At 41.2% G+C, this 26,583-nt stretch overlaps 1 protein-coding gene across 1 annotated transcript; it reads left to right on the top strand.

The window, feature by feature from the left end:
• The first annotated feature begins 11,573 nt into the window (after window positions 1–11,573).
• On the top strand, window positions 11,574–24,196 carry LOC123877081. Its single transcript, XM_045923590.1, has 3 exons — window positions 11,574–11,840; window positions 23,115–23,216; window positions 23,295–24,196. Exons 1-3 carry the CDS (start codon window positions 11,574–11,576, stop codon window positions 23,637–23,639), a joined length of 714 nt encoding a protein of 237 aa, XP_045779546.1. The 3' UTR covers window positions 23,640–24,196.
• The last annotated feature ends 2,387 nt before the right edge of the window (window positions 24,197–26,583 follow it).

Raw genomic sequence — 26,583 nt, 5'->3', positions numbered from 1 at the left:
GAATGCAAGCAATCAAACCTTCAGCGAATTGCTCACATTGCGACGCATACCGACCGTTAGCTACTCATCATCATCATCACTATCGACCCGGCGCTGGCCCACTACTGAGGATGGCTCTCCTAGTGGAATGAAAAGGGCTATGTAGCCTCTAGCCCTTGCCAAACTTCTCACACTTTTTTAAGTACATGATAGGAAATTCTCAGGCATACAGGTTTCCTCACGATGTTTTTCTTTACCGTTAAAGCAAAAAAAAAAAATTTTTTTTTGATTGTTCAAAACGCCCGTCATTCGAAAATCGGGATCGAACCCTTCACTTCCTGAGTGAGTAGCCGAGCCTTTTAACCACTCGGTATTCATTGCTATTATCTAGTAGGCAACAAATTTACTGCATAAAGTGTCAAACAAATATTATTATAGTAAAAAATTAAAATTGCAAGTCCTTGCATGTTCTTAGTAATTATTATAATTAATAAGATCATATTAACTTATCAAAGTTTAAAACTAAGCTGTACCTATCTACTGATTAATTTGTTTCTTGTGTGCTTTGATCTGGCCTGCTGTCTGCTACCACAGCGTAACACAACGACACAATCTAAATATAATTTCATTTACGACGAGACTTTGAACTTTGCTACGACTTACAATTATATTGAGGTTGCGTGTGAAGCCGTTTGACGTTTTACGAGGAGACGGTACACAATGCGGGTCGCCGATGTCAAGGAGCGTCGTTACGCTACACACAAACAGTATTGTAATTAGGACAATTATATAGCTATGTGTATAAAGTAATTGCAATAAGGGTTGTTGACCAAGGTCGGTTATATTTTAATAGTTGTTACTTGTTATCACAGTAACAAACTAGGCTACGCGAGCTGAAAGTCCTCGGTTGCCACTGCACTCGTATGGATAACATCAAATTGGTATTACTTAAGCCAAATGTATATCTACTCGTAGCTCAATATTGCAATATACTATAAATATTGTAAATGCAAAAGTGTGTCTCTCTGTTGCCTTTTTACGGCCCATCTGTTTGTGTTTTTCTGTGTCTGAATATTTTGATTTTTTGAACTTTGCTGCGCAGTCTTGTTGCACTTCGGAACAACAACTTCGCGAACTACACTCACTTACTCAACTTTACGTTTCTTCCGTTTATAAATTCTTGTAAAAAAAATCCATTTGCATTTACAGCAGTAAGTTAGTGTTACCGTGACGTAATTATATATCGCCGCTCGTTCGAGACTAGCTTTTGCGTTCCGTTCGCCCCGTGCGAGGCGGCTGAAGCTATAGCCTGTGTTGTAACATCAAACGGGTCTGCGGGAGCCGCTCGATGGCGGCGGCGCATGTGGCGTGTGTGCTCCCCTACACCTGAGATACCTATTATTATGTCCGGAGTGGACGCTTGTCGGTTGATGATGGTGATGAATGACGATCCTGTGTGATGTTATAGCGCGGTTCGTGCGATGATAACTGATAACTCCGCCTTCCTACCTACTTAACCTTCCGATGTACCTACTTAATTACAAAAAAAATTAATTGAAGAATTCAAATTTTTATAGAATTCATTGATAATGAGAATGATAATTGTTAAGTAATTTTTAAATTTAAAATACTAAAAATGAAGCTATATAGTTGAGTGTACAGCGAGCCCACACTGCACACTCGTCTACACATACACAACCGCTGCCGCAGTAGGAACGACATCAACGCGCTCCCACTATGAGTGCGGAGTTATCTTGATTTGATGTTCATTTTGTTCGGTACTACTCAATGTCATTTTAACATACTGTGCTTTTTGATAAGCATAACATAAAACACAAATTTCCTTTTTTTCATACGTACGACAACTTGTGCTACACAAGCTAGGTTGCGACTCGTCACCCTCATCACGCAGAAAGCAAATTCTACCGAGAAAAGCTGGCGAGAAACAACAGTTGCGATATAAATTTTTTAAAGGTACCTATACTAATAAATATTATGAATGTAGCAAAGAAGTACTTGTAGTGCGCAACAAAACGCTCAGGCGATCGCTTCCACGCAACTTTGTCATTAAGGAATTCATTAATTGTATTGTACATATAATTGCCTCCACTCACTGAATGCGATTTCACACATTATTCGAATTTGAGTAATAGAAAACCTAAAAACCTTTTGCAACTATAGGTACCTATTATTAAAACGAACACTCAACCCTACAAGTATTACTTGACTTTAGTGGTTTTTATATCATCCGTGAACACATAATTTTGTGCGACGCATATTATATACCTAATTACATATAGATAGAAGCAAAATATGCGAAAAAGTTCTGATTGAATCGAACATATAAATATTTGTCTGTCTGTCGTTTGCCAAGTAACCACCATTAATGAAATTTAGCATAAAAGTTACATTTATTTTGCCATGCAAAAATATGTTGGATCTACGGAACACAGCCTGGAAATAGTCAGTTTTACTGATATAAGTACTTGGAGTTTATTGTACCCAAGAGCTTCCATATTTACAAACGTAGACACAGTTGTATCAATAATTATATTATTAATTGTCTGCGTTGTAATCGTTACACAAGTTTTATGTTACTAACATCGATATATCGTAATAACTGAGATGTAGCGTAGAAGTCCGAGATGTTGAAACTCTTACCATCTGTCTCGGTGTACGTGAAATATATAATATTCTGTATCCATTGACATGAGTGATTGACTGTGATTTCATCTGGTACGTACTGCAATGAGTCTAAGGTAGAAAGTATTGACCTCAAAGATTAATTTATTAATAATACTCTCTTTTCCCCTGCAATTAAACGTTAAGCTTGTGCTAGGAGTAGTTACTACAATTTATTTATTTATTTATTTATTGACATCTAATTGAACGGCAGAGCCACTTACACGAACTAGATGATTAATTATTATACAAAAAAGAAAAAATAAATAAAAATAAAAGGTAAAGATAGAACAAAATATGATACAATAAAAGATTTTAAATTTTGAATGAATGTATACGCTGAGAGCACTGAATGATCCTGTTCATTCAATGCTCTCCGCGTACCTCAGTAACTCCTGAACCAACGATGCCCACCCGTCATTGAATGGATCCCATTGATCATTTATATCCGAGAGCGCGTTGAAGGAAGCCAATGAACGCGGTATCGGTGCCATAGATCGAGCAACAGTACGATGAACTGGTACCACGAAAAGTTTATTCTTTCGTGGACGAAGATTATTATTTAATTTAGGTACTCGTATACGACAGAGTTGGTCATGAAGGTCTGGAGCGTCGACATCCCCTCGCAAAATTCGGCACATGATTTTTAGTTGGTCGCAAGTCCGTCTGACCTCCAAGGAGTTAAAACCCAAGCAACCTAAAAGAAATTTGGTTGGATATAGGAAGGGGTAATATCCATAGCAACGCTTATACAAGTATCTTAGGAAGGCCTTTTGCACTTTTTCTAACATGAGTCCGTATTTTACAATAGTGCAACGGGTGGGGTTTGAATCGCTGACCTTTCGGAATTCATTTCGCTCCTAAACTGTTGAGCTATCGAGGCTAAGGATATAACATTAGACGCTAGGGAACGAAATCCTAATCGGTTTCCATACTTAAATGATAAATACATCATGATCAACTCATCGTCGGCGCACCACTGAGACGGGTCTCCTTTCAGAATGAGAAAAGTTCAGGCCGTAGTCTGCTACACTAGCCCAGCACGGAATGGCAGACTTCACACACATTTGAGAACATTGTGGAGAACTCTCCAGCATGCAAGTTTCCTCACGGTGTTTTCTTTCACTGTTAAAGCAAATTATGATTGACTGCTTAAAATGCACACAACTCCGAAAAGTGCGTGCCCAGGTTGAAGAGGCGCTCTCCCAAATAAGAGATCGACGTCTACACCACTGGGCTATCACCGCTTACAGTATCAGGACGATATTACTATTAATAAGTTTGAAAATCGTACGTCCAAATTATTCACGCTAGAAAACAAACCCGGGACCTATCTTTTATAAAGCCTCAGCCTGTACCACTGCGCCAAAACGTACAGAGGAGTGGTGCGGAGTGGTGCGGAGGGGAGCGACGTGTCAACAACCTGGGCGTACTATCCCTCTCTACTCGTGATCTTCCTAGTGTCGTAGCGAAGCTACTTTCCTAACCTACATACAGCTTCACAGCGCGTCGGCACATTGTCCCAGTCTCACCGCTTATGTAGGTACTTTTACTTCGTCACTTTATATAATAAATAGCATGCATATTGATTAGATTCATTTCCTCTCTATGTTAATAGTGTAGACTAGAATGATTGTAATTCAATAGTTATTCACTTAGGTTACACTTTTTCCATACAGGTCTCCTAGATGTCTTTAAATCAACTAGATTGTTACAGTCTGTAGTTTACGTAACAACTACTTGTGCACCGAGTTAACATTGCTCTGAGGAAAAGGGAAGGTAATAAAGATGAGACAGAGTTTTATGTACTTACCGCTTAGTTCCCACCCGACGTGCATGTGTGTGTGTGGCGCACGTACGTTAGAAACCTTCCCACAGTAACAATAAAAATAAATGTACAAAGTTTCAACCCAATCGAATGAATAAATAAAGATAAACGGCCAATAATTAATTATTATTAGGCAAATAAATAAATACGAAGTATTAATGATTTTAGTTTCCCTGATATAATTTCATAGAGCAAAAGTTACTTAATGAGTTTCGAATAGCTTATTACACGATTTTTCATATTTTTTACAAGTTTTGCGGTTAAAAGTTAGCCCTTGACTGCAATCTCACCTGGTGGTAAGTGATGATTAATCTAACGAGTAAGTGCCTTTAGAGTCCTCCAAAGGAGAAACGTGACTCATAATAGCAACGTACTGCTCAAACCACTTCCGACCAAAAACTTTTTGGCACGACGTCATTGATGTAGAACTGCATGACGAATTGTCATAAATTTCCCCCGAGCAAACTCGGGTGCTGCAGTTAGTACTCGTATTACGTGAAGTAGGTAGGTAACATTTTAAACTAATTCGGTGGTTTAATGACATTGCATAAGATAAACAGTGGGAACGTACCACGAAATTTTCATAATCTATCTTACATATCAAGTAGGTAGCTATTCTGTAATAGCGAACGTATCTATTACATTATTGTACGCCCCAAAGATAAGCATTTATTGGCGCTTCCGCGTATCTGTACGCACGAGATGTGCTCACTACAAACTAAACTGAATGGGTGTCTGACGTTGCGCATTTGCCGCCTAACTATGAACTAACAGTACTATTGTCTTATCTATCTTCCTCTTCAAATATAATTAATGTCTAGCTTACTCAATAATATTCTTTGATGATAAACCTCAAATGAAATTCAAAAGATCATTGTTTCGAAAATTCTTCATAATAATGACAATTAGGTTAATCATTATGGAGAGAAATGAAGGGGAACAATGAACTTATTGTAAGTACGAATACATCAGAAACGTTAAAACAATTGCTATATTTAATCTTATTAAATATGTGTGTATCAATGAGGCCTAGTGATTAAAATGTAATTAAAGTTTTCCTCATAAATAACAAAAGCTGCAGAGGTCTCGTCCAAAATTTTCAAATTGTGATAGTTGTCGCAAAATTCCGACGCGCTGTTGCGATGAGTCCATCAGTTGCATATCTGTTACAACAAAACTCCAATAAAACTGACGATTTTCACAACACGTGCGTTTTGTAACGCGCACGGTCGGGTCATGGGTCACCACATTCCAATGAATTCAAATTAAGGTAATAGAAATAGCATTTGTCTGTTGGCGCTGTTCATTGAAAGTAGTGCCTATACTGGGCTCTTCGCAGCAGAGACGCTGCTGCGCGTCTCTGGTCTGTGCTACTTAGAGCCTAGCAATTTGGAATGGTTACAGCTCGCTGGGGAGCGGGTGGATGAGGAAGGCGGAGGACTGTTTGGTGGCGCGCCGGAAAGGCCACTCTATGTCCAGCTGTGGACACGTATAGGCTGATGGAATAGGATGGAAAAAGAACCTTTGCTGTTTTAATAACGGCACAGTGAGGGTGTCGTCGATTTTATTAACTCATCATCATCATGTCTTTTTCGAATCGAAACTTGGCAGCCATCATAATCGCCTCTTCTAACTTTGGGTAATTAGGCCTTGTAAGGGGGGGGGATCATCCAACTATCTTTGGTGATCTGGAGCCTTTGTACATTGAATTCTTCGTTCCAACACTAATCTTGGGAATGAGATCTGGGCTCCTCTCGGCAAAGAAAAGCGAGCTTCCTTGTCATGATGGTGAACGTGAGTTTTCTCTGTTTGTGGACCATTTCCAGCACCTTCGTGTTTGTTGTAGCGTTCAAAGAAAACCTAACGATTGAACTAAAGCTAAATGTTAATAAGACATATTTGTATCTATGTAGATAGAAATATGTCATATTTAAACAATAAATTCAATTAATTCAAAATGCAAATGCAGCAATGTTTCTTTCATGTGGGTCAACTTGAAACTCTCATGATATATCAAGACTACCAGCGCACCGGTTTGGAGCTGATGTTTCACAAGACATCTGCGCGGCGATGAGTTCCCGCTTCTTTACCTGTTTTGCATTCTGCGGCCACTACGCGTGGAGAAGTCGGCCGCGCACTCGCTAGTAAATCATTTATTTTACATCAAGCACGACCTTCGAATACCTCTTTAGCTAGCACTTTTAAAATGAAACTGTGTTTTGGCCGCGCTTCGCGCTTGTCGAGCTCGCTTTGAGCTTCATCTCGGAATCTGCTTCAGCTGCACTGAATGTGATGGAGCAGTATCATTTTCGTCACTCTGAATACTTCGGAACTGTCATTTTTAAGTCTGTTAGAAAGAATTACCGATTTTTTAGAATCTATTAACGTGACAAGTGCTTCAGACAGTATGAGTTGGTACCTATAATAAAACGTGGTAAAATATTAAAGCCAAATTCTTCTTAATGGACTCTCACAAATAAAATATTAATAAAAAAAAAATCTCATTCTTGCGAAAGACATTCAGCAATTTTACGCTTTGTGAGACTTTAGCCTCACTTAATTAACACACACACTTAGCAAACATTTAATAAATGGACAAGCAATTATTATTTACTATATTTTATGTAATTAATATGGAATATCATCAATAGTAAAACTTGCCTGAAACTTCCACATTCTGGGCACCATGCTCAATGGTAGTCATATTTAAATAGATGATTTAATGTGTAGGTGATTATTGTTTTAATTGATTTTGAAATATCCCTGTGTTACGCTTTAATATGGCCAAATAATAAATGATGACACTCATGTTTAGGTATCGTATCTCTTGTATGAGAAATGTAGAGCTACTCGTATGAGAGTCGCCACGCGGCGGCGGCGGGCCGGCGGGCGAACTATACAACTTTTTGTTTATATGTATTAGTTTCACTGAAGAGCCCTTATATTACATAAGAGTGATCAGCAAGTACTTGCCTGCTGCTTTGCTCGTGGCTCCTGAGCCGTGAGACTGTTCGGTTTGCGACTATGCAGTACATCACGATTATTTAGATTATTTATTTGCTTCTATCACAATTAAAACATAATAGACACAGTTAGATTTTACAAGTGTTTTGCCTGGTCTTTGAGAACGTAAATAAATGAATAAAAAACATTAACTTACTAAGAAAGAAAAAATATGAGTTATGTATTTTTTAAATCTTTTTGATAAAATTTTCCGCAGCTTTATGTTAGTATAATATTAAAAGATTTTATCATTGCGTTTATTCAAAATTAAAACTATTTATAATACAACTGAATTATTAAGCTAGATGATTTCAAGTGAAAGTGAATTATAAATTGAATGGTTTTGAATTGTATCCAGATGGGAAATATAATACGACTAACGAACCGTCCTGTAGCACGTATAATGTTTATATTTATAATTCTTGACGAATAAAAAATGAGCAGCTACAATGAAATTAAAGGTAAATTCATGACCTCAATCGGTAAAGTTCGGATGTTTAGACAGTTCACATGAAATGTAACACGGTGCCGCCACATGCCTAGGTCGCGGGCCTTGAAGTCTAATGTGATTTTTCCAAGTTGTTTATTTACATTCACTTGTAGTTACATTGCCTACTGGTTAAGTTGATTTATGCGATTAGTTTTTGTTTTTATTAATATCAGATTTATTCGCTGAGTTTTTCAAAACTAATTCAATAATTTAAATGGAGATTAAATAATAAAACCGCAAGAATTGTATGAAGTCTCGTTTCTGTTCGAGCTTGACTCACTTGACTTTAATGGTAGACAAATCATATTATAAAATATAATGATTGCCCTTGCTGCGAGCATGGATGTAGGAGTAAATAACTGATGTAGTTTCATTGTATAATTATTATTATTTATTTAGGTCAAACGGTTACGCCTGTCTCTACACTGTAAACTTACTTTCATTAACATTGGTTTACCCGCTTACAGGAAGAAAATATAGCCGCTAGACAGGCATATTTTATGCATTTATTTATGATATGAGATAAGATTGAACGTGCAAAATACGAGGAACGCTGGAAGGAGGACAGAGATTTCAAACTGTTACATTGTCGATACACTGTGTCACTTGTAAGTAAATACGTGCCGCACCAGTGTGTACGACTCCGTACCTTTACTTTATATGGAGTTCCGGCACCGCGGCGGGCGGATGCGCCGCGCGGCCATCGTTCCACCACGCTCCGCAATTCCGAGTCCACTGATAGTTGCTACAGGTGATGCCGGTAATTACTGTACATTATCATCATCAACTCATTGCTGGCTCACTACTGAGCACGGATCTCCTCTCAGAACGAGGTCAACAGAGATGAGACAGTTATGAACGGTGATAGCCTAGTGGTTAAGTTATTAGAATTCTGTTCGGGAGGTCGTGGGTTCGAACTCGGGCACCGACCTCTTACTTTTTGAAGTTATGGCGTTCTAAGCAATTAAATATCATTTGCTTCAACGGTGAAGGAAAACATTGTGATTTGTGAGGAAACATGCATTACTGTGCTCAAAGAGGAGTGGAGACCCGCGCTCAGTAGTGAGCCGGCAATGGATTGATGGAGTTGGGACTAAAACATATTATTTTGAAACTAGATGATGTCCACGACTTTGTCCGCGTGGATTTATGTTTCCTAGAAATCCCGTGGGAACTTTGATTTTCCGGGATAAAAAGTAGCCTACATATATCCTTTCCCGCGATGTAAGCTAACTCTGTAGCCATTAAAATCGCTTAAACTCTTGGGCCGTGAAAATCTAGCAGACAGACAGACTCACTTTCGCATTTATAATATTAATATGGAAGTATGAATGACAATGGCTTAGTTATGGAATTTAATATGAGTAGTAACAGACAATTAATAATAACGAATCAACCATCACCAGCAAGCTAACTCCATTTTAATATTCGGAGCGCGTTGATGTCTTTTGTACTGTGCATAATATGTTAGCGCTCACATAATGTGTGCGAAGTCTGCCAATGCGCACCGGGCCAGCGTGTGGCAGACTGTGGCTCCAATTCTTCTCATTCTGAGAGGAGAGCCGTGCTCAGTAGTGGCCCGGCGACAGCTTGATGATGATGATATAATTAGCGAGATCTCATCACGTCGGTGATGTAGCGCAGTGAGTCAGCTCAGCGCCTCCCGCAGCAGCCGCCGCGGCCGAGACACCAGCGAGAGGTCAAAGGTCACATGGAACTGTAGCACTTAGCCGTAAAACTACAAAAGTGCGCACAGCGCGGAAGTGCGCGGCGCGTAGCTAATAGTTGTAGTTGCAATATTAGCAAGTACGTGCTAAGTAAAAAGTAAGTAGGTATTTTTGTTCGCGCGTCGCCGCTCCAGTTCACGCGGTAACCGGAACCTGTAATACCTCAGTGTTAATCATTTATTGTACACTATTCGATGCCTGTGACTTCGTCCGTGTATTTTAGGTCCCGTGGGAACTCTTTGATTTTCCGTGATCAAAAGTAGCATGTGTTCTTCAAAAAGCAACCCTTGTAGGATTACTTCGTTGTCTGTCTGTCGAGACCCGTCGAGGGAGCGGAACCTATGCGGTACTTCCCGTTGACCTAAAATCATGAGATTTGGCAGGTAACAAAGTCTTATATAGCACAAATAAAGAGAACAATCCGAAACCGGGTGGTTACATGAGCCCTTCGCGGGCGAGTCCAACTCGCACTCGAACGGTTATTTCTTTACTGCAACGCAAAGCAATTAATCAGATATATAGATTCTTAAAATTAACATCACTAATAAATATTGATTGGAATAGTCAGAGTTGTAGTGGAGCGGCGAGGTTACAATGCGGCGTCGCGTCGCGTCGTATGAAGGCTAGCAAAGGCCGGGCCTGCGCGCAGCGTCCGAAATTAGCCTCCATTCGTGGAATCGAGCTGTTACGCGGAATTTTTGATGCATGAAAATTAGCAGACAAATGGTGAAGGGTGCTTTATTATACTTAGTCTGATATCAAAATAATTAAATTAATGAATAAACCGTACAAAATACGCTTAGGCCGGCCGCGGCCTCTAACTGACCGGTTCCTACAAAGTAGTCCATTACACAAGTGCAACTCGATGCACAGTCAACGGTGCAGGATAAATGATGAATGGGCCACTTGAAAGATGGGATGATAGCACAATCTTTTTTTTATTTTTTATTCAGTCCACAAAACTGACTACAATTGAAAAAAAATACAAGATAAATAAATAAATCTTTATTATCTTAACAAAACAGTGTTTACAAACTTGTTTGGTTTAGAAGATGATAAATACATGGACAAAGATACATGTACGCAATTGTGTCTCCTCGATGTGGACTCGGCAGCAACAATCTAGCGATAACGTTCCTATACGTATTTTATGTGAAAGGGATTCGTTTAATTTCCTTGTACCTACTTAATTATTATTCTCGCCACTCTTTCGTTTATTTTTTTGTAGGAACTGTCCGAATGAGATTCTCCGTATCAGCTGCGCGGAGCCAGCAGAACTGCCGTACAAGGGTCGCTGCTCACACGGCAGCGTCGCCCGGTTTTCATCGCTCGCAGTGCTGCCGCTGTCACTGCTGCTCCAAACCGGATTTTGCGAGCTTCGCCACCACGGGCCGCTAAGCTTGGCTTTTGGAGCTGAGGTGGAAGCGCACTCCCTCCATCACCGTCCTCATTCATCGTCATCAGCCTGCAGACGACCACTGTTGAACGTAGCCCTTCCTTAGTGAACGTTACAGCGCCCTTTGGTCCACCTACTTCATCAAGCCACTGTCCGCCGCCCTCTTTACTTCTTCTTTTGAGAGGGCCCCGAGCTACGCTTGTTAGTAAGTTCAGTGGTCTTCACTCTAGGACTTTTCGGGTTGGTCCACCCTCACGACTAGCATAGCCCGCTCACTGTCACTGCTTTCTCTCCTTCCTGTTTCTCATACCTTCGTTCATTCAGAGAAACGCCTAACATAACCATCGTAATAGCTCGCTAAGCAACTTTGAAATTGTGAATTTTCGTTTTATTATTGACTGGAAATCATTTGAGCCCAGAGACTTTTCCTCTTGTTACAGTTCCAGCTGACGATAGTTCGATGTATGAATGGTGGAAGTGTCGGGCGCGGGCGGTGTGGCAACGCGCGCAGGAGCATCCCCGGCCAGCGCTAGGTCGCGTTACGTCACGCCCCCACGCGCGCGGCGCTCGCGCCCGGCCCGGCGCCGCAGTGCTCGCTCGTCCGCCATGTTCGCTGCACGCTCGCTCGCCGTGGTGCTCGCCGCGCTGCTCGCCGCGCAAGTCGCGCTCGCCTCGCCCGCCGCGCCGCGCCGCCGCCGCCAGCTCGCCGACGACAACGCTCTGCAGCCGCTCGACGTGAGTACCGCCCGCCCCCGACCTGACACCTGACACCACAGCGCCCACTTTGCATATATCTCCACGAGCTCTCGAGCTCTCGCCTCGTACGACCTACCTCAGAGAACCTCATAGGGATTGGAATGATCTCATAGGGGTTGGAATTAAAAAATATTGAATTGCTTCATTCAAGGTGTCTATCTGAAAGTTTGTTTAAATTAATTAAGTAATCCGTTATCTCTCGCAGTGTTCTGCGTACTTGATCTGAACCGCGTGGACCTCAACCGAGTCAGCTAGCACCTACTTGATTCTGCTGAATTGCTTTAAAGCCTCGTACATGTGTTTAAATTGGGAAATATTGAAATACTTCGTAGTCCTTATGTCTTATTACGACAGTATTTTTTATCAAATCAATATTTTACCCTTCCAAAATAGAGATTCCCTCTACCTCATATTTCGACATCCATAGGGTGGAATTTCAAATGAAATTTTCATAACATTTGGCTCAAAATTGATATACTTATTTAAAAAGAAATAAGTATTCCATTCTGGGTGCCAAAAGATGTAGGTCAAGAGGTACTCTTAGAAGTACTACTTGTCCTTCAATCAAACTGGTTCGTAAACTTAGCTGATAGCGCGGTCGCCAGAAGCTGTGGAGATGTATGCAGGAGAGGCGCGGCCTGACACGCTTGTGTATCATTGCAATTGTTTATACTTATTTTATTTCAGCTCTTTTGATTACCTGTAAAGTTAAGTCGGCTGTAAGGTGTCGATCTCACAGCCAACGGGCTACAGTTCAGAGTTCTACGCTCTGCAATCTATGTAATGTTTTGATTTCTACTCATACAAAAGTACTCGACCGCGGGTCATCTTTGTGTACTATAGAGTGTAGAGGTCCCACAGGTTACAGTAAAGGCGGAACTTTAGCCGGGGTCTGTGAGATTGACGCCAGTATGCTTTCATTATCTATAAGTACGTAAGTACCTAATTCGTCGACGACACACGAACGTCCAACAAAGATTCTCATAGCTATGGTAATTAGATAATTAGCTAATGAAACTTTCATTTATGACTAGGTTCGTCATAACTTAATGTGAACTTCATTAAACAACTGTTAAGTACATAGTTTAACTTTCGCGATTAGTTAATCTTACCATTTAGTTAGTCATACTAGTTGTTTAATGTGAAGTGATTGTTATGCAATTCCTCACACGAGTTTCGTCCCCAGGACTATTTCATAATTATGTAAACTCTTCGATCTTGTTGCTAGAGGAGTTTAAGAGGGGTCTCTCCGTCACTCGCTTCATACAAACGTAGTTCCAATTTCATTTGAATATTAAGCAACCAAAGTCCGTGAAATTTTGCAGACATATTTTAGAAACTAATATCTATGTCTGAGGTTTTCCAGATTTCAGTTAAAATATTCGGTTTCAACATTACGCGGTCTTAAAAATTTACATACAAATCTTTGAGCCCCTGTAATTTTAAAACTACATATTTTTAGAAAAATCTAAAACACCACAGACACAGATATTAGTTTTTCTAGAATATGTCTGCAAAATTTCATGGACTTTGGTTGCTTAATATTCAAATGAGATTGGGAACTACGATTGTATGAAGCGAGTGATGGAGAGAGCCCTGTTAATACCCAACTAAACCGTGAAAGCTATGGGTCTGCCGATTGTGAGTTGATATTGTGTGGGTACCGAGTAGGTACAGACTTTGTTCATTGAGTTCTGGGGTCCGACTCCTCAAGCGAGAGGGTACACCTAATCCGCAAAGTCTAAGTATTTATCGATTGTGGTGTGATACAATGAGTAGGACTGAGATTATAGACTTTGACCCAACGAAATCCTTCCGACTCCTCAATTGCTGCAGGGGTCCTGTGAGGACTGAGCATCTTTCGATTATTAAGGAAAAGTTATTATTTACCTCAAATAACTAGTTGTAACATTTGGTCGATCGCAACATGGCGCAACGCTCCGCCACCGGTGACCGGTCAGGCCGGTGCAGCAGCTAGTAAGCTACGCGAGGTGTTTTGTAATGTCATTACGTAGTTCACAAAGCTAGTGTTCTCTCGAGCGAGTTGCGTCGTGTGTCGTCGCGTATTAAGTGCTGATTTAAATGTAATGTGTGATCTACTGAACTGAGCGGCTCGCATTACGCCTGCGCTCAGCGCACGAACTATGATGTGTTATACAACACTGTTGTTGCACGCATCGCCCGTGTCCATAGAGAGTGCCCGCTTAGCTTACCCGTCCGTCCACTGCGCGGCGATGTAACCTCACTTCGTCGTTTACCTCTGAACAACGATTGACGCGATCGATAAACCACAAACATTGAGGCTAAGTCTTTGTGCGTGCAACAACACTGTGCATATAAATACCTATCCATTGTGTCATTTCTCGGAGTACCTCGTACATAGATATATGACCTCGTACGTCCGAGTGACCTCTGGCGGAGCGAAATGTGTGTCGGGTGTTACCGTTTTCGTTACCGTGTGTGTTAGTGTTACAGGGATTTCCGAATAAATAAGAGTTAATCTCGATTGAGTTTGTTAGATTGCATCTTTACATACATACAGTCGAATAACATCACATTCGAAGACATATATGCTTTATATAAAAATGCTTAAGTTATAAGTATAAATTGTAATTAATAATGAACCTGCTCTCATGACATTGACACAGCAACTGTATTTATATCGGAAGCAAGTAAAATGGCTGTATTGTGTCTGAAGTAGCTAATGTCGGGACATAAGTAACACGAAGCGGGCACAGCCCGAGCCCAGCTCGCTCCGCCAGCTGTGCCGCCAGCTGCGCCGCCAGCCGCCGCGCTGACGTAACGACCGACGACCGACACAATCGTTATATTGTATCGTCGGATCGCTCCGTATGGACACTTTCGGCCGCAATGTCGCAACGTTGTGCCACTTCGCTACTTCACTACCAACTATATTGACAATAAGCTTGAGAGGGGTCTATTCGTAGCGCGCTCCAAACAAACGTAGTTTGGGTTCTTATTTGTATATTAACCAAATATTAACCAATCAAACTCAATGTGTCGTGGATACATTCTAGGAACTAATATTACCTATCTGTGTAGATATATGGTTTGACAGATTCCGTTAAAATATTCAGTATTCAGTTCCGTAATACTTACAAATCTTTATGCCGTGTAACTTCAAAAAAACCAGCCAAATGTGAGTTAGACTCGCGCATTGAGGGGTACTTCGGTATTTTTTTCGATATTTAGCACAATAAATCAAAAACTATTATGCACAAAAATAAATAAAAATCTGTTCTAGAATGTACAGGTAAAGCCCTTTCATATGATATCCCATTTGCTATAGTTATCTTACTTTGAAAATTTAAATAATTTTTTTTAATTTAGAGTCTCAATAGCTCAACCGGTAAAGGAGCGGACTGAAAACCGAAAGGTCGACGGTTCAAACCCCGCCCGTTGCACTATTGTCGTACCTACTCCTAGCACAAGCCTGACGCTTAGTTGGAGAGGAAAGGGGAATATTAGTCATTTAACATGGCTGATATTCTTTTTAAAAAGAAAAAACAAAAAAAAAAACAAAAACAATGATGTAACCACAAATTCATAGTTTTCAGATTTATTCCTTTACTTGTGCTATAAGACCTACCTACCTGCCGAATTTCATCATTCTAGGTTATCGGGAAGTACCCTATACGTTTTCTTGACAGACACGACGGACGGACGGACGGACGGACGGACCGACAGACAGACAGACAACAAAGTGATCCTATAAGAAGGATATTTTTAGCATTAGTATCTCCGAATTTAATAAAATATGTATGTATTGTAACGTCTGACTCAGTATGCGTTTTGGTTTCACTGTAAGCATGCTGATATATTATCTATATCTATACTAATAAATAAAATTGGAGTGTCTGTCTGTAATTTCGAAATAACTACCTCATATTAAGCTCATATGGTTATTTGAACGATACCATAACTGAATCACACGTTTTTAAAATTTTTGTCTGTCTGTCTGTCTGTCTGTCTGTCTGTCTGTCTGTCTGTCTGTCTGTCTGTCTGTCTGTTTGAAAAGGCTAATCTTTGGAACGGCTGAACCGATTTTGACGGGACTTTCACAGGCAAGTAGAGGATTGACCAGGGCGTAAAATAGGCTACTTTTTTAACCGACTTTCAAAAAGGGAGTTGTGTTTTTCTACCTATGTACACCGAAATCTCCGAGATTTCTGAACCGATTTGCGTCATTTCTTTTTTAATCGATAGAGGAACTTTGCGACATTGTTTCATAAAAAATTTGGAGTCCAACTCCTCAATCCTGATGCTGCAGGGGATCTGACCAATCCACGCGGGCGAAGCTGCGGGCATCAGCTAGTTATTAAATAAATCAATAAATCAATAAGGGTTCCGGTTTTCCTTTTGAGGTACGGAACCCTAACTAGTTATTTGGACGGAAATCTGGCAAACCATGGACATACTCGTATTGATGTTAGTTTGTAGAACACGTCTAAATTAGAGTGAGTTTGATTGGTTAATATTTAAATGAGAACTGAATTTCGTTTGTATGGAGCGAGTGACGGAGTTACCACCGTTAATGCAAAGAAATAAGTCCTACAGCGGTCCTCGGTCGGCAATCGTTCCCTTGGATGAAATGCATCCAAGCTCTCATCTGCCCCCAGCACTGAGCCTCGGCCACGGTGCGATCATCGCCAGCTGCCTTCGCATTGACAGACGTCGCCCCTGTGGGCTGCAATACGAGATTGCCGGACATTCAGTGTATTGTCACATCGTGGCGGTCAGTGCTGGGACTGTTCGATGATTTCATCCCGCAGCGCCGCAGCCTCCGTCTCGCGCTAACGCTGCTCCGCCGCTAACTGCACACTACATCATGTCCATTCTCATCATACACATTGTTTACTTTGTAACTAATATGTAATCAAGCAATACCAACACGAGAGGTAGGTACCTACCTATCTGGTTCAAATTCTATTGCCTTGAAAAGAAAATCCATACTAATATTATAAATGCGAAAGTGTGCCTGTCTGTCTGCTACTTTTTCACGGCCCAACAGTTTAAATAAATAAATAAATAAATAAAATCGTTTTATTGCAGGTTAGGGACCCATATAAACAGTAAAAAATACAAAATATAATATAAAAATTAAAATAGTTTAAAATGAAATAGTTAGTCATTTTACGTTAGGGATCTGGTGTACCCGTAGCCAGTGTTTATAGAACACATTGTCAGGGGACGCCTGAGCGACGACTTTAAGCATCTTATTTTTAGAATTGCGGACTGTTTCCCAGAAACCCGCAATTCTATTTCGTATAATGGCGTAGTAGTCCGGGACTCCAGCGTCGGCGAACATGCCCGACGCACTACAATACCTTGGCATTTTTAATAAAATGCGAAGGGCATCATTATACTGTACCCTGAGGATGTTAAAAGATCTTTTGGTGTAATTGATCCATAGTTGTGAAGTATAAAAACTCATACAATAAGCTTTAAACAATGTAACTTTAACATCCTCAGAGCACCGAGCAAATCGGCGAGCGAGCATGTTGCACCGTTAAATCCGATTAATCCGTTTAATCGATTCGGACGAAAGGTATAGAGTTAGCTTATATCCCGGAGACGGACATAGGCTACTTTTTATTCCAGAAAATCAAACAGTTCCCACGGGATCTTTCAAAACCTAAATCCACGCGGAAGAAGTCGCGGGCATCCTCTATAAAAAATAAAATAAGCTTGTTCGTGCCATTTTCAAGGGAAGCGATTCGTTATAATGGTAATTATTTTTTGAGAAATCTTCGGTACACCTTAGGCCTAAATATATATTAAGTGAATTCATTTCTTATCATTATGTAAGTACATAATATTATTTTTGTTTTTATTTATATTGTATTGCACACACACACACACACACACACACACACACACACACACACACACACACACACACACACACACACACACACACACACACACACACACACACACACACACACACACACACACACACACACACACACACACACACACTAAGTTAACATACCAAACACACAAAGCGGTCTTATCGCTGAAACGGTCTCTTCCAGACAAACTTTGACGAAAGGAATCACAAAGACTTACTTAAAATCTAAAATTAAACAATAACCGAAGCAGTTTATATCTCACCGCGTTTTGTTGGATAAAGTCAACGGTGGACGAATCAAAATGAGCTTATTTTGGTAGTATATAATTATTCGCATGCCGGCATGCGTGGAGTGTGTGTACCTGCCGGCGCGGCGGGGCGGCTCTGCACGCGCGCCGCGTCGCAGCGCTTTACCCGAGTCAAGGTCTCGTACCTACTCGTTGACATACTTACCTACGGGCGCTTACGACTTCTTATATCGCCCTAATTCATCATAACTCTCATCTCTACATACAGATATTTTGAAACTCAAAATTTATAACTCGATGACGGCATCTGGACACATCTGGATCCGTGTGAAATTCGGACTCTGGTGTGTCTAGGACTAGTCCGCCTGATGTTGCGACTTGCGGCGAGCTGTTGCGGGGCGAAGTTGCACTGTACAGTATAGTGAATTGGAGAGTGTATAGTGATAGGTTATTGGGTTATTTATAGGGATATGATTTTAGGGTTCCGTACCTCAAAAGAAAAAATGGAACCCTTATACACTTTGTTCTCTCAGTCTATCTGTCCGTCCGTAGTGTCTATCAAGAAAACCTATAGGGTAGTTACTTCCCGTTGACATAGAATCATGAAATTGGGCAGGTAGGTAGGTCTTGTAGCACAAGTAAAGGAATAAATCCAACAACCGTGAATTTGTTTATATCACAAAAATACTCTCACCTCACCCTTGGGTGGTTTTTTTTGTTTTATTCGGTGTAATTTGAGTTTCTTTGAAAAGTGAAGATTAAATAGTTAAGATCGGACAATTTTTGAGGATCAAACTTTATTTTTAATACCAAAATTGGCACATTGAAAACAATAAAATATTATCTAACATTGAAAACCTTTTGATTGATAAATAGAATCGACAAGACATTCACTTAGGTAGGTGTACCAGGAAAACTATCGAATTTACATGGTCGTGGTTACTATGTGCACTTAATTATAACATTGGCTATTTCAATGAGAGAATAAATAATTGCATAATTTTATAAATAGTGTTTGTATGTACGAGTAATATATTATCCGGTACGGTATACCACAACATAATATTATGCGTCGCTGGAGGTGCCGGCGCGGGCGGCGGGTGTATGTTTACGAGTGACATGATCCAAAGTGACCGCCCAAAGTGACCTGTCGCTTCCGGAGCCGCGCCTACGCATTGTCGATCACAATCAAATGCTCTACCAATGCCTACCTTGTTTCTCTGATAAGTTTATCTACAAATAATTCTTTGCTACTCGTAAACGCTCGGTTTAACTTTGCATCACCATTTCAGGCTAAACTTTACCCTACATACCGAAATACTCTGTTCTACCTAAACTAGCGATCACCTTAGATTTTATTCGATGACAGCAATTCTAGTGCAGTCATTTTCCTCCCATGGCATCGTGCATAATATAAAAATCGACTGCATTGAGACAATAGATTACATGACCACATACTGAGTGTCGCAACTCTGAACCAACACAGTTCTCATGATCAGTGCAACATAGCGGGAACGAAGATGAACAATGAGTATTGCCATTGTAGAGTGTAATGGGTAAATCGCAGAGCGTAGAGGTGATCGCATAGGCAGCTACTAACCCGCCCGCTCGTGGAGCAAACACCGCTAGAACGTACATCTTTCACACTCATAGCCCGATAAGATGACCCTGGACGTGAACCTGGAATTTCAGCTCCTAGACCAACACGCAGTACACGTCTTCTGCTTTTTCTGTGTTGAGTTTCTAGTCCACGGTCCTGCTTCGCTCCCCGCTGTGTGGCCGGACGCGGACGCCGATGTGCGTCGTGTGCTGATGTCTGGTGCAGCTCCTCGCCGGTACACTTGCACAATTCAAGCAGTAATCTCATCAGAGTACTGCCTTAAGAGTTTCAGCCGCCGTCAAATAGCGGATGATCATCAATTTCAAATCATCAATTTTATCAATAGTTAGGGTTTCAATTTGGTTTTCAAACCATTGAAGCTAAAGCTATCAAAAATGCATCGATTTGGGAGAGTGCGGTCGCTACGGCTCTGATCAGCAATCGTCAGTGTGCGAGCTGTGTGAGGCGTGCGGAGGCGGCGCAAACAATCGAAAGTGAATGATCCCGCCGCCGCCGCACAGGCCGCGCCGCGCCGGTGCGCTCGCGTCGCCGCGCGCTTACACAACGCGACACCGACACTCTGCAGTTGTATCGGTCGATACTCGATACTTCACTGTACGGTAATTATAACTACTTGATACTAGTTTACACATTGTATGCTAATTATTATTATTCTTGGTAATCGGTTTAATTTACCTACTATTTTTTTCGAATGTGTATTGGAAATAGTGCTTAATACAATACGTATATAAATAGTGGACATTTTTAATACAAAACCCATAAGTCATTATTATCATTTTCTCGACCAAAATAGATAAAACATAAATATTGGTGTTCTTCTAGTCGTACTGTACAATTTGTTCAGATCGTACCTACTCGCACAGCGCGGCGGCCGGCAGTGTTGCAAGTGTGTTTCCGATGCAGACCCAAAATAGTTAGGTATGCATCACGTACGACATTGTCAGTACGTACTTTCAACGACGTACACTAGTTATTGCATTCTTGGCGAATTAATCGTTGGCCACAATTTTTACGTATGTATTAGGTTATTCAAGGCCGGCCTGACACGGACAGCTTTGCATTGCATACGCATATATGGAACCGCTCGGGCTCGAGCAGTTTGACTGCTTCGGGCGGTCGGAACTCGAGCAGTCAGCCAGTGATCAAATACACGGACCGTTCGAGCAGTCATCGACAGCAACTCGAAGCTGTCATCGATAACTGCCGCATTAGTCGGTTTCAACTGCAACTTTTCTCGATTTAAAGTTGAAAAATCAGTGCCACAAATTACAAACTTGTGAGGTTTTCGCTCGGACCACAGGCTATATGTATGGAGTATGGAGTGAGGACGAACTTTAAAACTAAGCAGTTATTAACCATTTCAGTTGAACACTGAAGTATTTCAACGCTCGAATTCGATTTACTCTTTCGAATTCTATAAAATATCCTATGTAAAATGTCGTACCAGTATGCACTACACGGAATGACGTGGGCGGGTGGGGGTGCGGGCGGGGCGGGCGGCGGCGCGAGAGGCGGGCGGCCTCGACCCGCGCGCGAACCGCATCCTGCGTCGAACTAAATACACTGTACTGTACAAAACATAGATTTTCTAGTGCAAGCATTTATATTATATTCAGCTTGTATATATAAAGTTATTTTGCGTATCATTCAGATTCAATTCGAATTCTTTTTTTCTCAATAGATTTCAACAAAATCTTTCGATTCATTTAAAGATGTAAAATGATGGTGATAATAAATAAAGGTGTTTGCGAGCTCTGAGGCTGCCTAACTTACGTTAGTTATCGCTATTTTGTCTACAGTAACAGTGAACTGTTTGGCCTCGACGTGAGTAATATTTACTGGAAATGAACCTGGAGGGGCCTCGTCATTTCATTATAATAGTGAGATTTATAAGAATGAATTAAAATAAAACACAAAATCCCCCAATAAATTACTTTTATCTAATATATTAGTATTAAAAATTACTGTTAAATAAAAGTAAATAGTAATTCTATCATCATTTACTGCCGACGTTTTTTCTGATGTTTTTCAATTGCCTTGACTAAACACTCAGTGTTACAATCACGCGAACAGCTAACATTTTTTGTTAAAGATTCAAACATTATCTACTACTGATGCAGTTTGTCTGTTTGTTGTCGGCCGCGAGTGTGCACTACACGTAGCCGTCAGCTGCGGCAATCCTCCAAGTTGGTTCACTTGCTAAGTGATTGGCATTTACGCCCGGTGCGGTAGTCCGGCCGATATCCACATTTTTAATTTTTATTTATTCAAAAACACAAAAAATGCAATTTTTATTATAATCAGTACGATAATTATATTATGTGTAGGTATTTTCAAATTAACGTTAGGAAATCCTTTATATATTTAAACATGAAAGATACCATGGTCAAGCAGAATATATTCGCAAGCTCTCCGCCCAGATATTTTGTCATGTGTGATGTTTGAGGAATTATTCTAAAATGATCGCGACGCCTCCGCTCCGCGCCGCTTCCGTCCACACGTGTGTGTGGCGCTTCATTCCTACACAAAAGTGATCGTGTGTGTTAGCTTTATTATAATTTAGGCATTTGTTGTTGCGTTGATGAGCGCAACACTGGCGCTGGCCATGATGAAATTGTTTTTGGCCTCAACGCGTGGATGTTGTAACACGAGCGCTGAATTCAATTATACCTAAATGAACACATTTTGTATCTAAAACTTTGCGCAATCGAGAATAGTATAATAATATGTATGATAATTTGCTTAATTTTAAAATAAATAGTCTACCATCGGAGATTTGAGAGGAGAATAGTTTAGAGGCCGTATGGATACGTCGCGCGTCGCGCGTCGCGCGTGACGTCACGTGCAAGTATTTTATACTAAAACTGACACATTCTGTTCTAAGTGACTACATAATATTAATCATGTAAAAACATTTGTAAATACACGGTACTAGACAATTCACCACGTACGAGACGTAAATCTTACAAACTATTACAATTTTTTATTGACTTGAGTGGCCGTAAACCATGCATTGCAGAAAACTTGTGCGTCCGTGAGGCGGCGACATTGACACACACACACACACACACACACACACTACTCTTGCGCAAGCGATATACTGTCAGAATAGCCGGCGACCTCACGGCAATCTAACAACTTCGCTAGGACCTGTTTATGAGTGAAGTTTATAAACGAACATATTACCAAAAGCGCGATTAGCCATTCGAATGACCTCTAAAAGCTAACTTAAGTGCCTCGGCATTTAATCTATCGCATGCCACATGCGTGCCGCGACATGCGCGAGCGCAGCGAGCGCTGTCTAAATCGTAACTAGAAAAAGCGTTCTCAAAATTATTTTTATGTCAGTAGACATAGCTGCCGCTTTAAGGGAGAGATGCATGTTGTAGAAGCTTGGCCACTGGGTGACGGTAGCGAGTAGCGAGTAGCGAGTAGCGAGTAGCGAGTAAGCATGGTGAGGGAGGTGAAGGCGGAGTGAGCGGCGCCTGACGCGTGCGTGTTGTCGGCAGGGCGCGGCGGGCGACGAGCAGACGCGCGACAAGCGCAAGTTCGAGGGCGTCACCGAGGCCAAGTTCGGTATCAAGAACGCCGTGCTGGGCTTCGTCTTCGGCGTGAGTATCCCGACAGTGTAGCCTAGCACTCGCCGAGCGAGCGTTGACGGACGATAAGCGAGCCCGCACCTTTTGCAGAAAATCAACTCGCTGATCGACTCCAAGACGCGGCTGGTGGAGAACCTGGACAAGCAGAACATCGAGATCAACAAGCAGTACGGCATCGAGGCGCCCAAGGGCGGCGGCCTGAGCTCGCTGAGCGGCATCGTGGGGCAGGTCATCGGGCCCAAGCTGCAGTTCCTGGCGCCCAAGCTGCAGGCGGTGAGCGGCCTGTTCGGCGGCTCGTCCGGCGGCGGCGGCTCAGGTGGGGGCGGGCTGGGCTCGCTGCTGTCGCTGGTGACGTCGCTGTCGGGCTCGTCGTCCGGCGGCGCCGCGGCCGGCGGCACCGTCGAGACCGTCGACTCCGACGAGGACGACGAGTAGCGCCCTGTGACCAGACCCTCCTTGCCCAGTGAACCCTTGCCGGCCCACAGCTCCCCCGTGACATTCGAACCGCGAGCGCTGCAGGGATGTTGCCATATCTAAACTAAACTACATTTTCATTAGAGGCTCTTCTAGAATACATAAAATTCACGTCTTTTGTTAGTTTTAAGTTTAAAAGTTATTATGAAACAAATACGTGTCATGAAATAAACAATGTCACATTTCACTTTCCATACGAGCAGCCGTAAGCGCGCGTTTTGAAATTTGATATAGAGTTTCCAGATTCGGGAATATGCCTATTCCGAGGGTAGAAAAGTTTGAATGTCACGAGGGATGGCCCCCAGTGTACAGTCCCCGGGCCCCCCTGTACAGTCCCCGGGTCCCCAGTGTACATCCCGGGCCCCCGTGTACATCCCGGGCCCCCCGTGTACATCCCGGGCCCCAGTGTACATCCCGGGCCCCCAGTGTACATCCCGGGCCCGCGCTCTCAGCGCTTGTATTTATATGTAAATAGTATTAGGTGAGTGTGGTGATTAATTAAATAGTATTTGGTTTTTACAAAATTTTGTTTCCTTGCACCGTGTCCCAGCTCGCACTCCACACCTCCCCACACAGTCATGTGTCGCGCGTCACTATGTAAATGAACTCCTCTTTGAATTATGAATTGTTCTGTAAATAAGATATCAGGTGCAGCAGTGAAGTCGACTGCGCTCAACTGAACCGATGGATATTCACTGAAGTTACATAACTGGAATAATTGAATGACTTTCTCTAATCGATAGTGCGAATGCGTATTGTACGAGTATATTATAGTGTCGACTGCGTTCCGTGTTGAGTCGCCACGACCGAGCCAGCAGTGCTGCAGCTGCAGGCGGTAGAAGCTGTCACGTGTAGGTGTGCAGTGTTGACACCGGTAGGTGCCGGTCGTGCATGACACCTCCACGTATGTAGTTGCATGTTTGTAGATAACATCTGAGATGTACAATACGGTGTACTTGCCTACAACTGAGACACATTTTCGATACGCGTGAGAAAATTTGTAAGTATAATAATTTAGAGTTATTATTGTCGCTTATAAAATTAAATTAAATAAAAACCGGCCAGGTGCGAGTCGGACTCGCGCACCGAGGGTTCCGTACTCGGATATTTTTTTCGACATTTTGCACGATGAATCAAAAACTATTATGCATAAAAATAAAAATAAATCTGTTTTAGAATGTACAAGCCAATGTAAAGTCCCATATGATACCCCACTTGGTACAGTTATCTTACTTTGAAAATTGAAACATATTTTAATTTTTTTTAATGATGTAACCACTTATTCGCGGTTTTCAGATTTATTCGTGTATTTGTGCTATTAAACCTATTTACCTGCCAAATTTCATTATTCTAGGTCAACGGGAAGTACCCTACAAGTTTTCTTGACAGACAGACACACAGACAGACAACGAAATGATCCTATAAGGGTTCCGTTTTTCCTCCTGAGGTACGGAACCCTAAAAATATACCTGTACATAAATCCTTACAAAACTTGAAAAAATAGGAATTGAACGCGAGTGATCTCGAGAGGCCAACTAGTCTAGCCATGTTATATGCGTGACTAGAAATTGCTATGATTTCAATTGTCGTCATATAACTGGTACCTGTATATATTTTCTACTAGTTTTATATATTACTTACGCTTCTCCTTTCTAGTCCTTTCTAGTCTCTTCGCATAGTATCACATACCTAACTAACATTTCTATGTCGCTACGCCATAAAACATGTAACGTGAAGATAACTTAGAACATATACGATAAAATGTAAATACTAAATACATATTATGCATTTATAATTAAAAAAATACCAAAGTAGTCTACCTTATTAAAATCAATCTATTTAATTATAATGGCTTTATTTACTGGATTTTGTATTGTTTAAAAATGGCAGCCGTTTTATTAATATATTCTGTATTATAATATAACAATTATAACACTTAACAATAATTATTAGGTGGGTTCTGTATGATATTTTTGTCTATAAAAATCGTTTACTACTATTCGTAGTATGACGATTAGTTTGGTGTACAGAGTAGCTGAAGTGAAGTGGTGGGAGTTGTATGTCTGTTTGTACAAATATTTTCCGTAAGTCAAATTTTGAAATAATAATAAGTACTTAGTGATGTTTCACTTAGTGATGTGGCGCTTGTTCGGTTGTATACAATCTCTACCCCGAATCGACAGCTCCGAAAACAGTGCTAAATTTTTTACAATATTAAAAAACAGCAATACTTTGAGGGCACCTGTTCACTGAACCCACGGAACACAGAATATGTGTTCAGCCGATCAATCACAAAGCTAACGTGGAAATTTTATTATCTTACAATTTGATTGGTCAACTGAATACATTTCTGTTTCCTTTAGTTGACAGGTATCCTTAGACTTGTCGATTGAGTGAGGAGATAGTGTAGAGGCGAACTTGCCGCACTGTTGGTCTGTTGCACGGTAGCGCCTTCCGCATGAGTGACTGCACACACAAACACACACACACACACAAAGTGACGCGATGAACTCACCAGCACTTTCAGTAGAATATTTATTATGTTGTGTTATAGACAATACTTAAAACTCCGAAGTTCTCAGTCTGACTAGCAAAACTTTCGAATTTTAATAGAGTTTAACTCGGACAGTCCCATGTTTGATCCGCGAAGTCATGCCCAGTTTGCGAACCAGCAGCGCAACAAACGGTTCCCGGGAGAGAAGCATTAAATATTTAAAACAAACTAAACCCGTTTGCTAACCCAAAATATTACATATAAATATACCTACGTACTTAGATAAAGCAGAAGAGAAAATCTCAGTCTAACTCGTCTAAAAGATTACTTTACATTTGGCGTTTGAATATGTGTTAATATATACTAAAACTGACGGAAATATGAAAGGCAAGTCAAGGTTTTGGACTTTTA

Source organism: Maniola jurtina, chromosome 22 (assembly GCF_905333055.1).
Source record: "Maniola jurtina chromosome 22, ilManJurt1.1, whole genome shotgun sequence".
Lineage (NCBI taxonomy): Eukaryota > Metazoa > Arthropoda > Insecta > Lepidoptera > Nymphalidae > Maniola > Maniola jurtina.
This window is presented reverse-complemented; position numbering and strand designations above follow the sequence as displayed.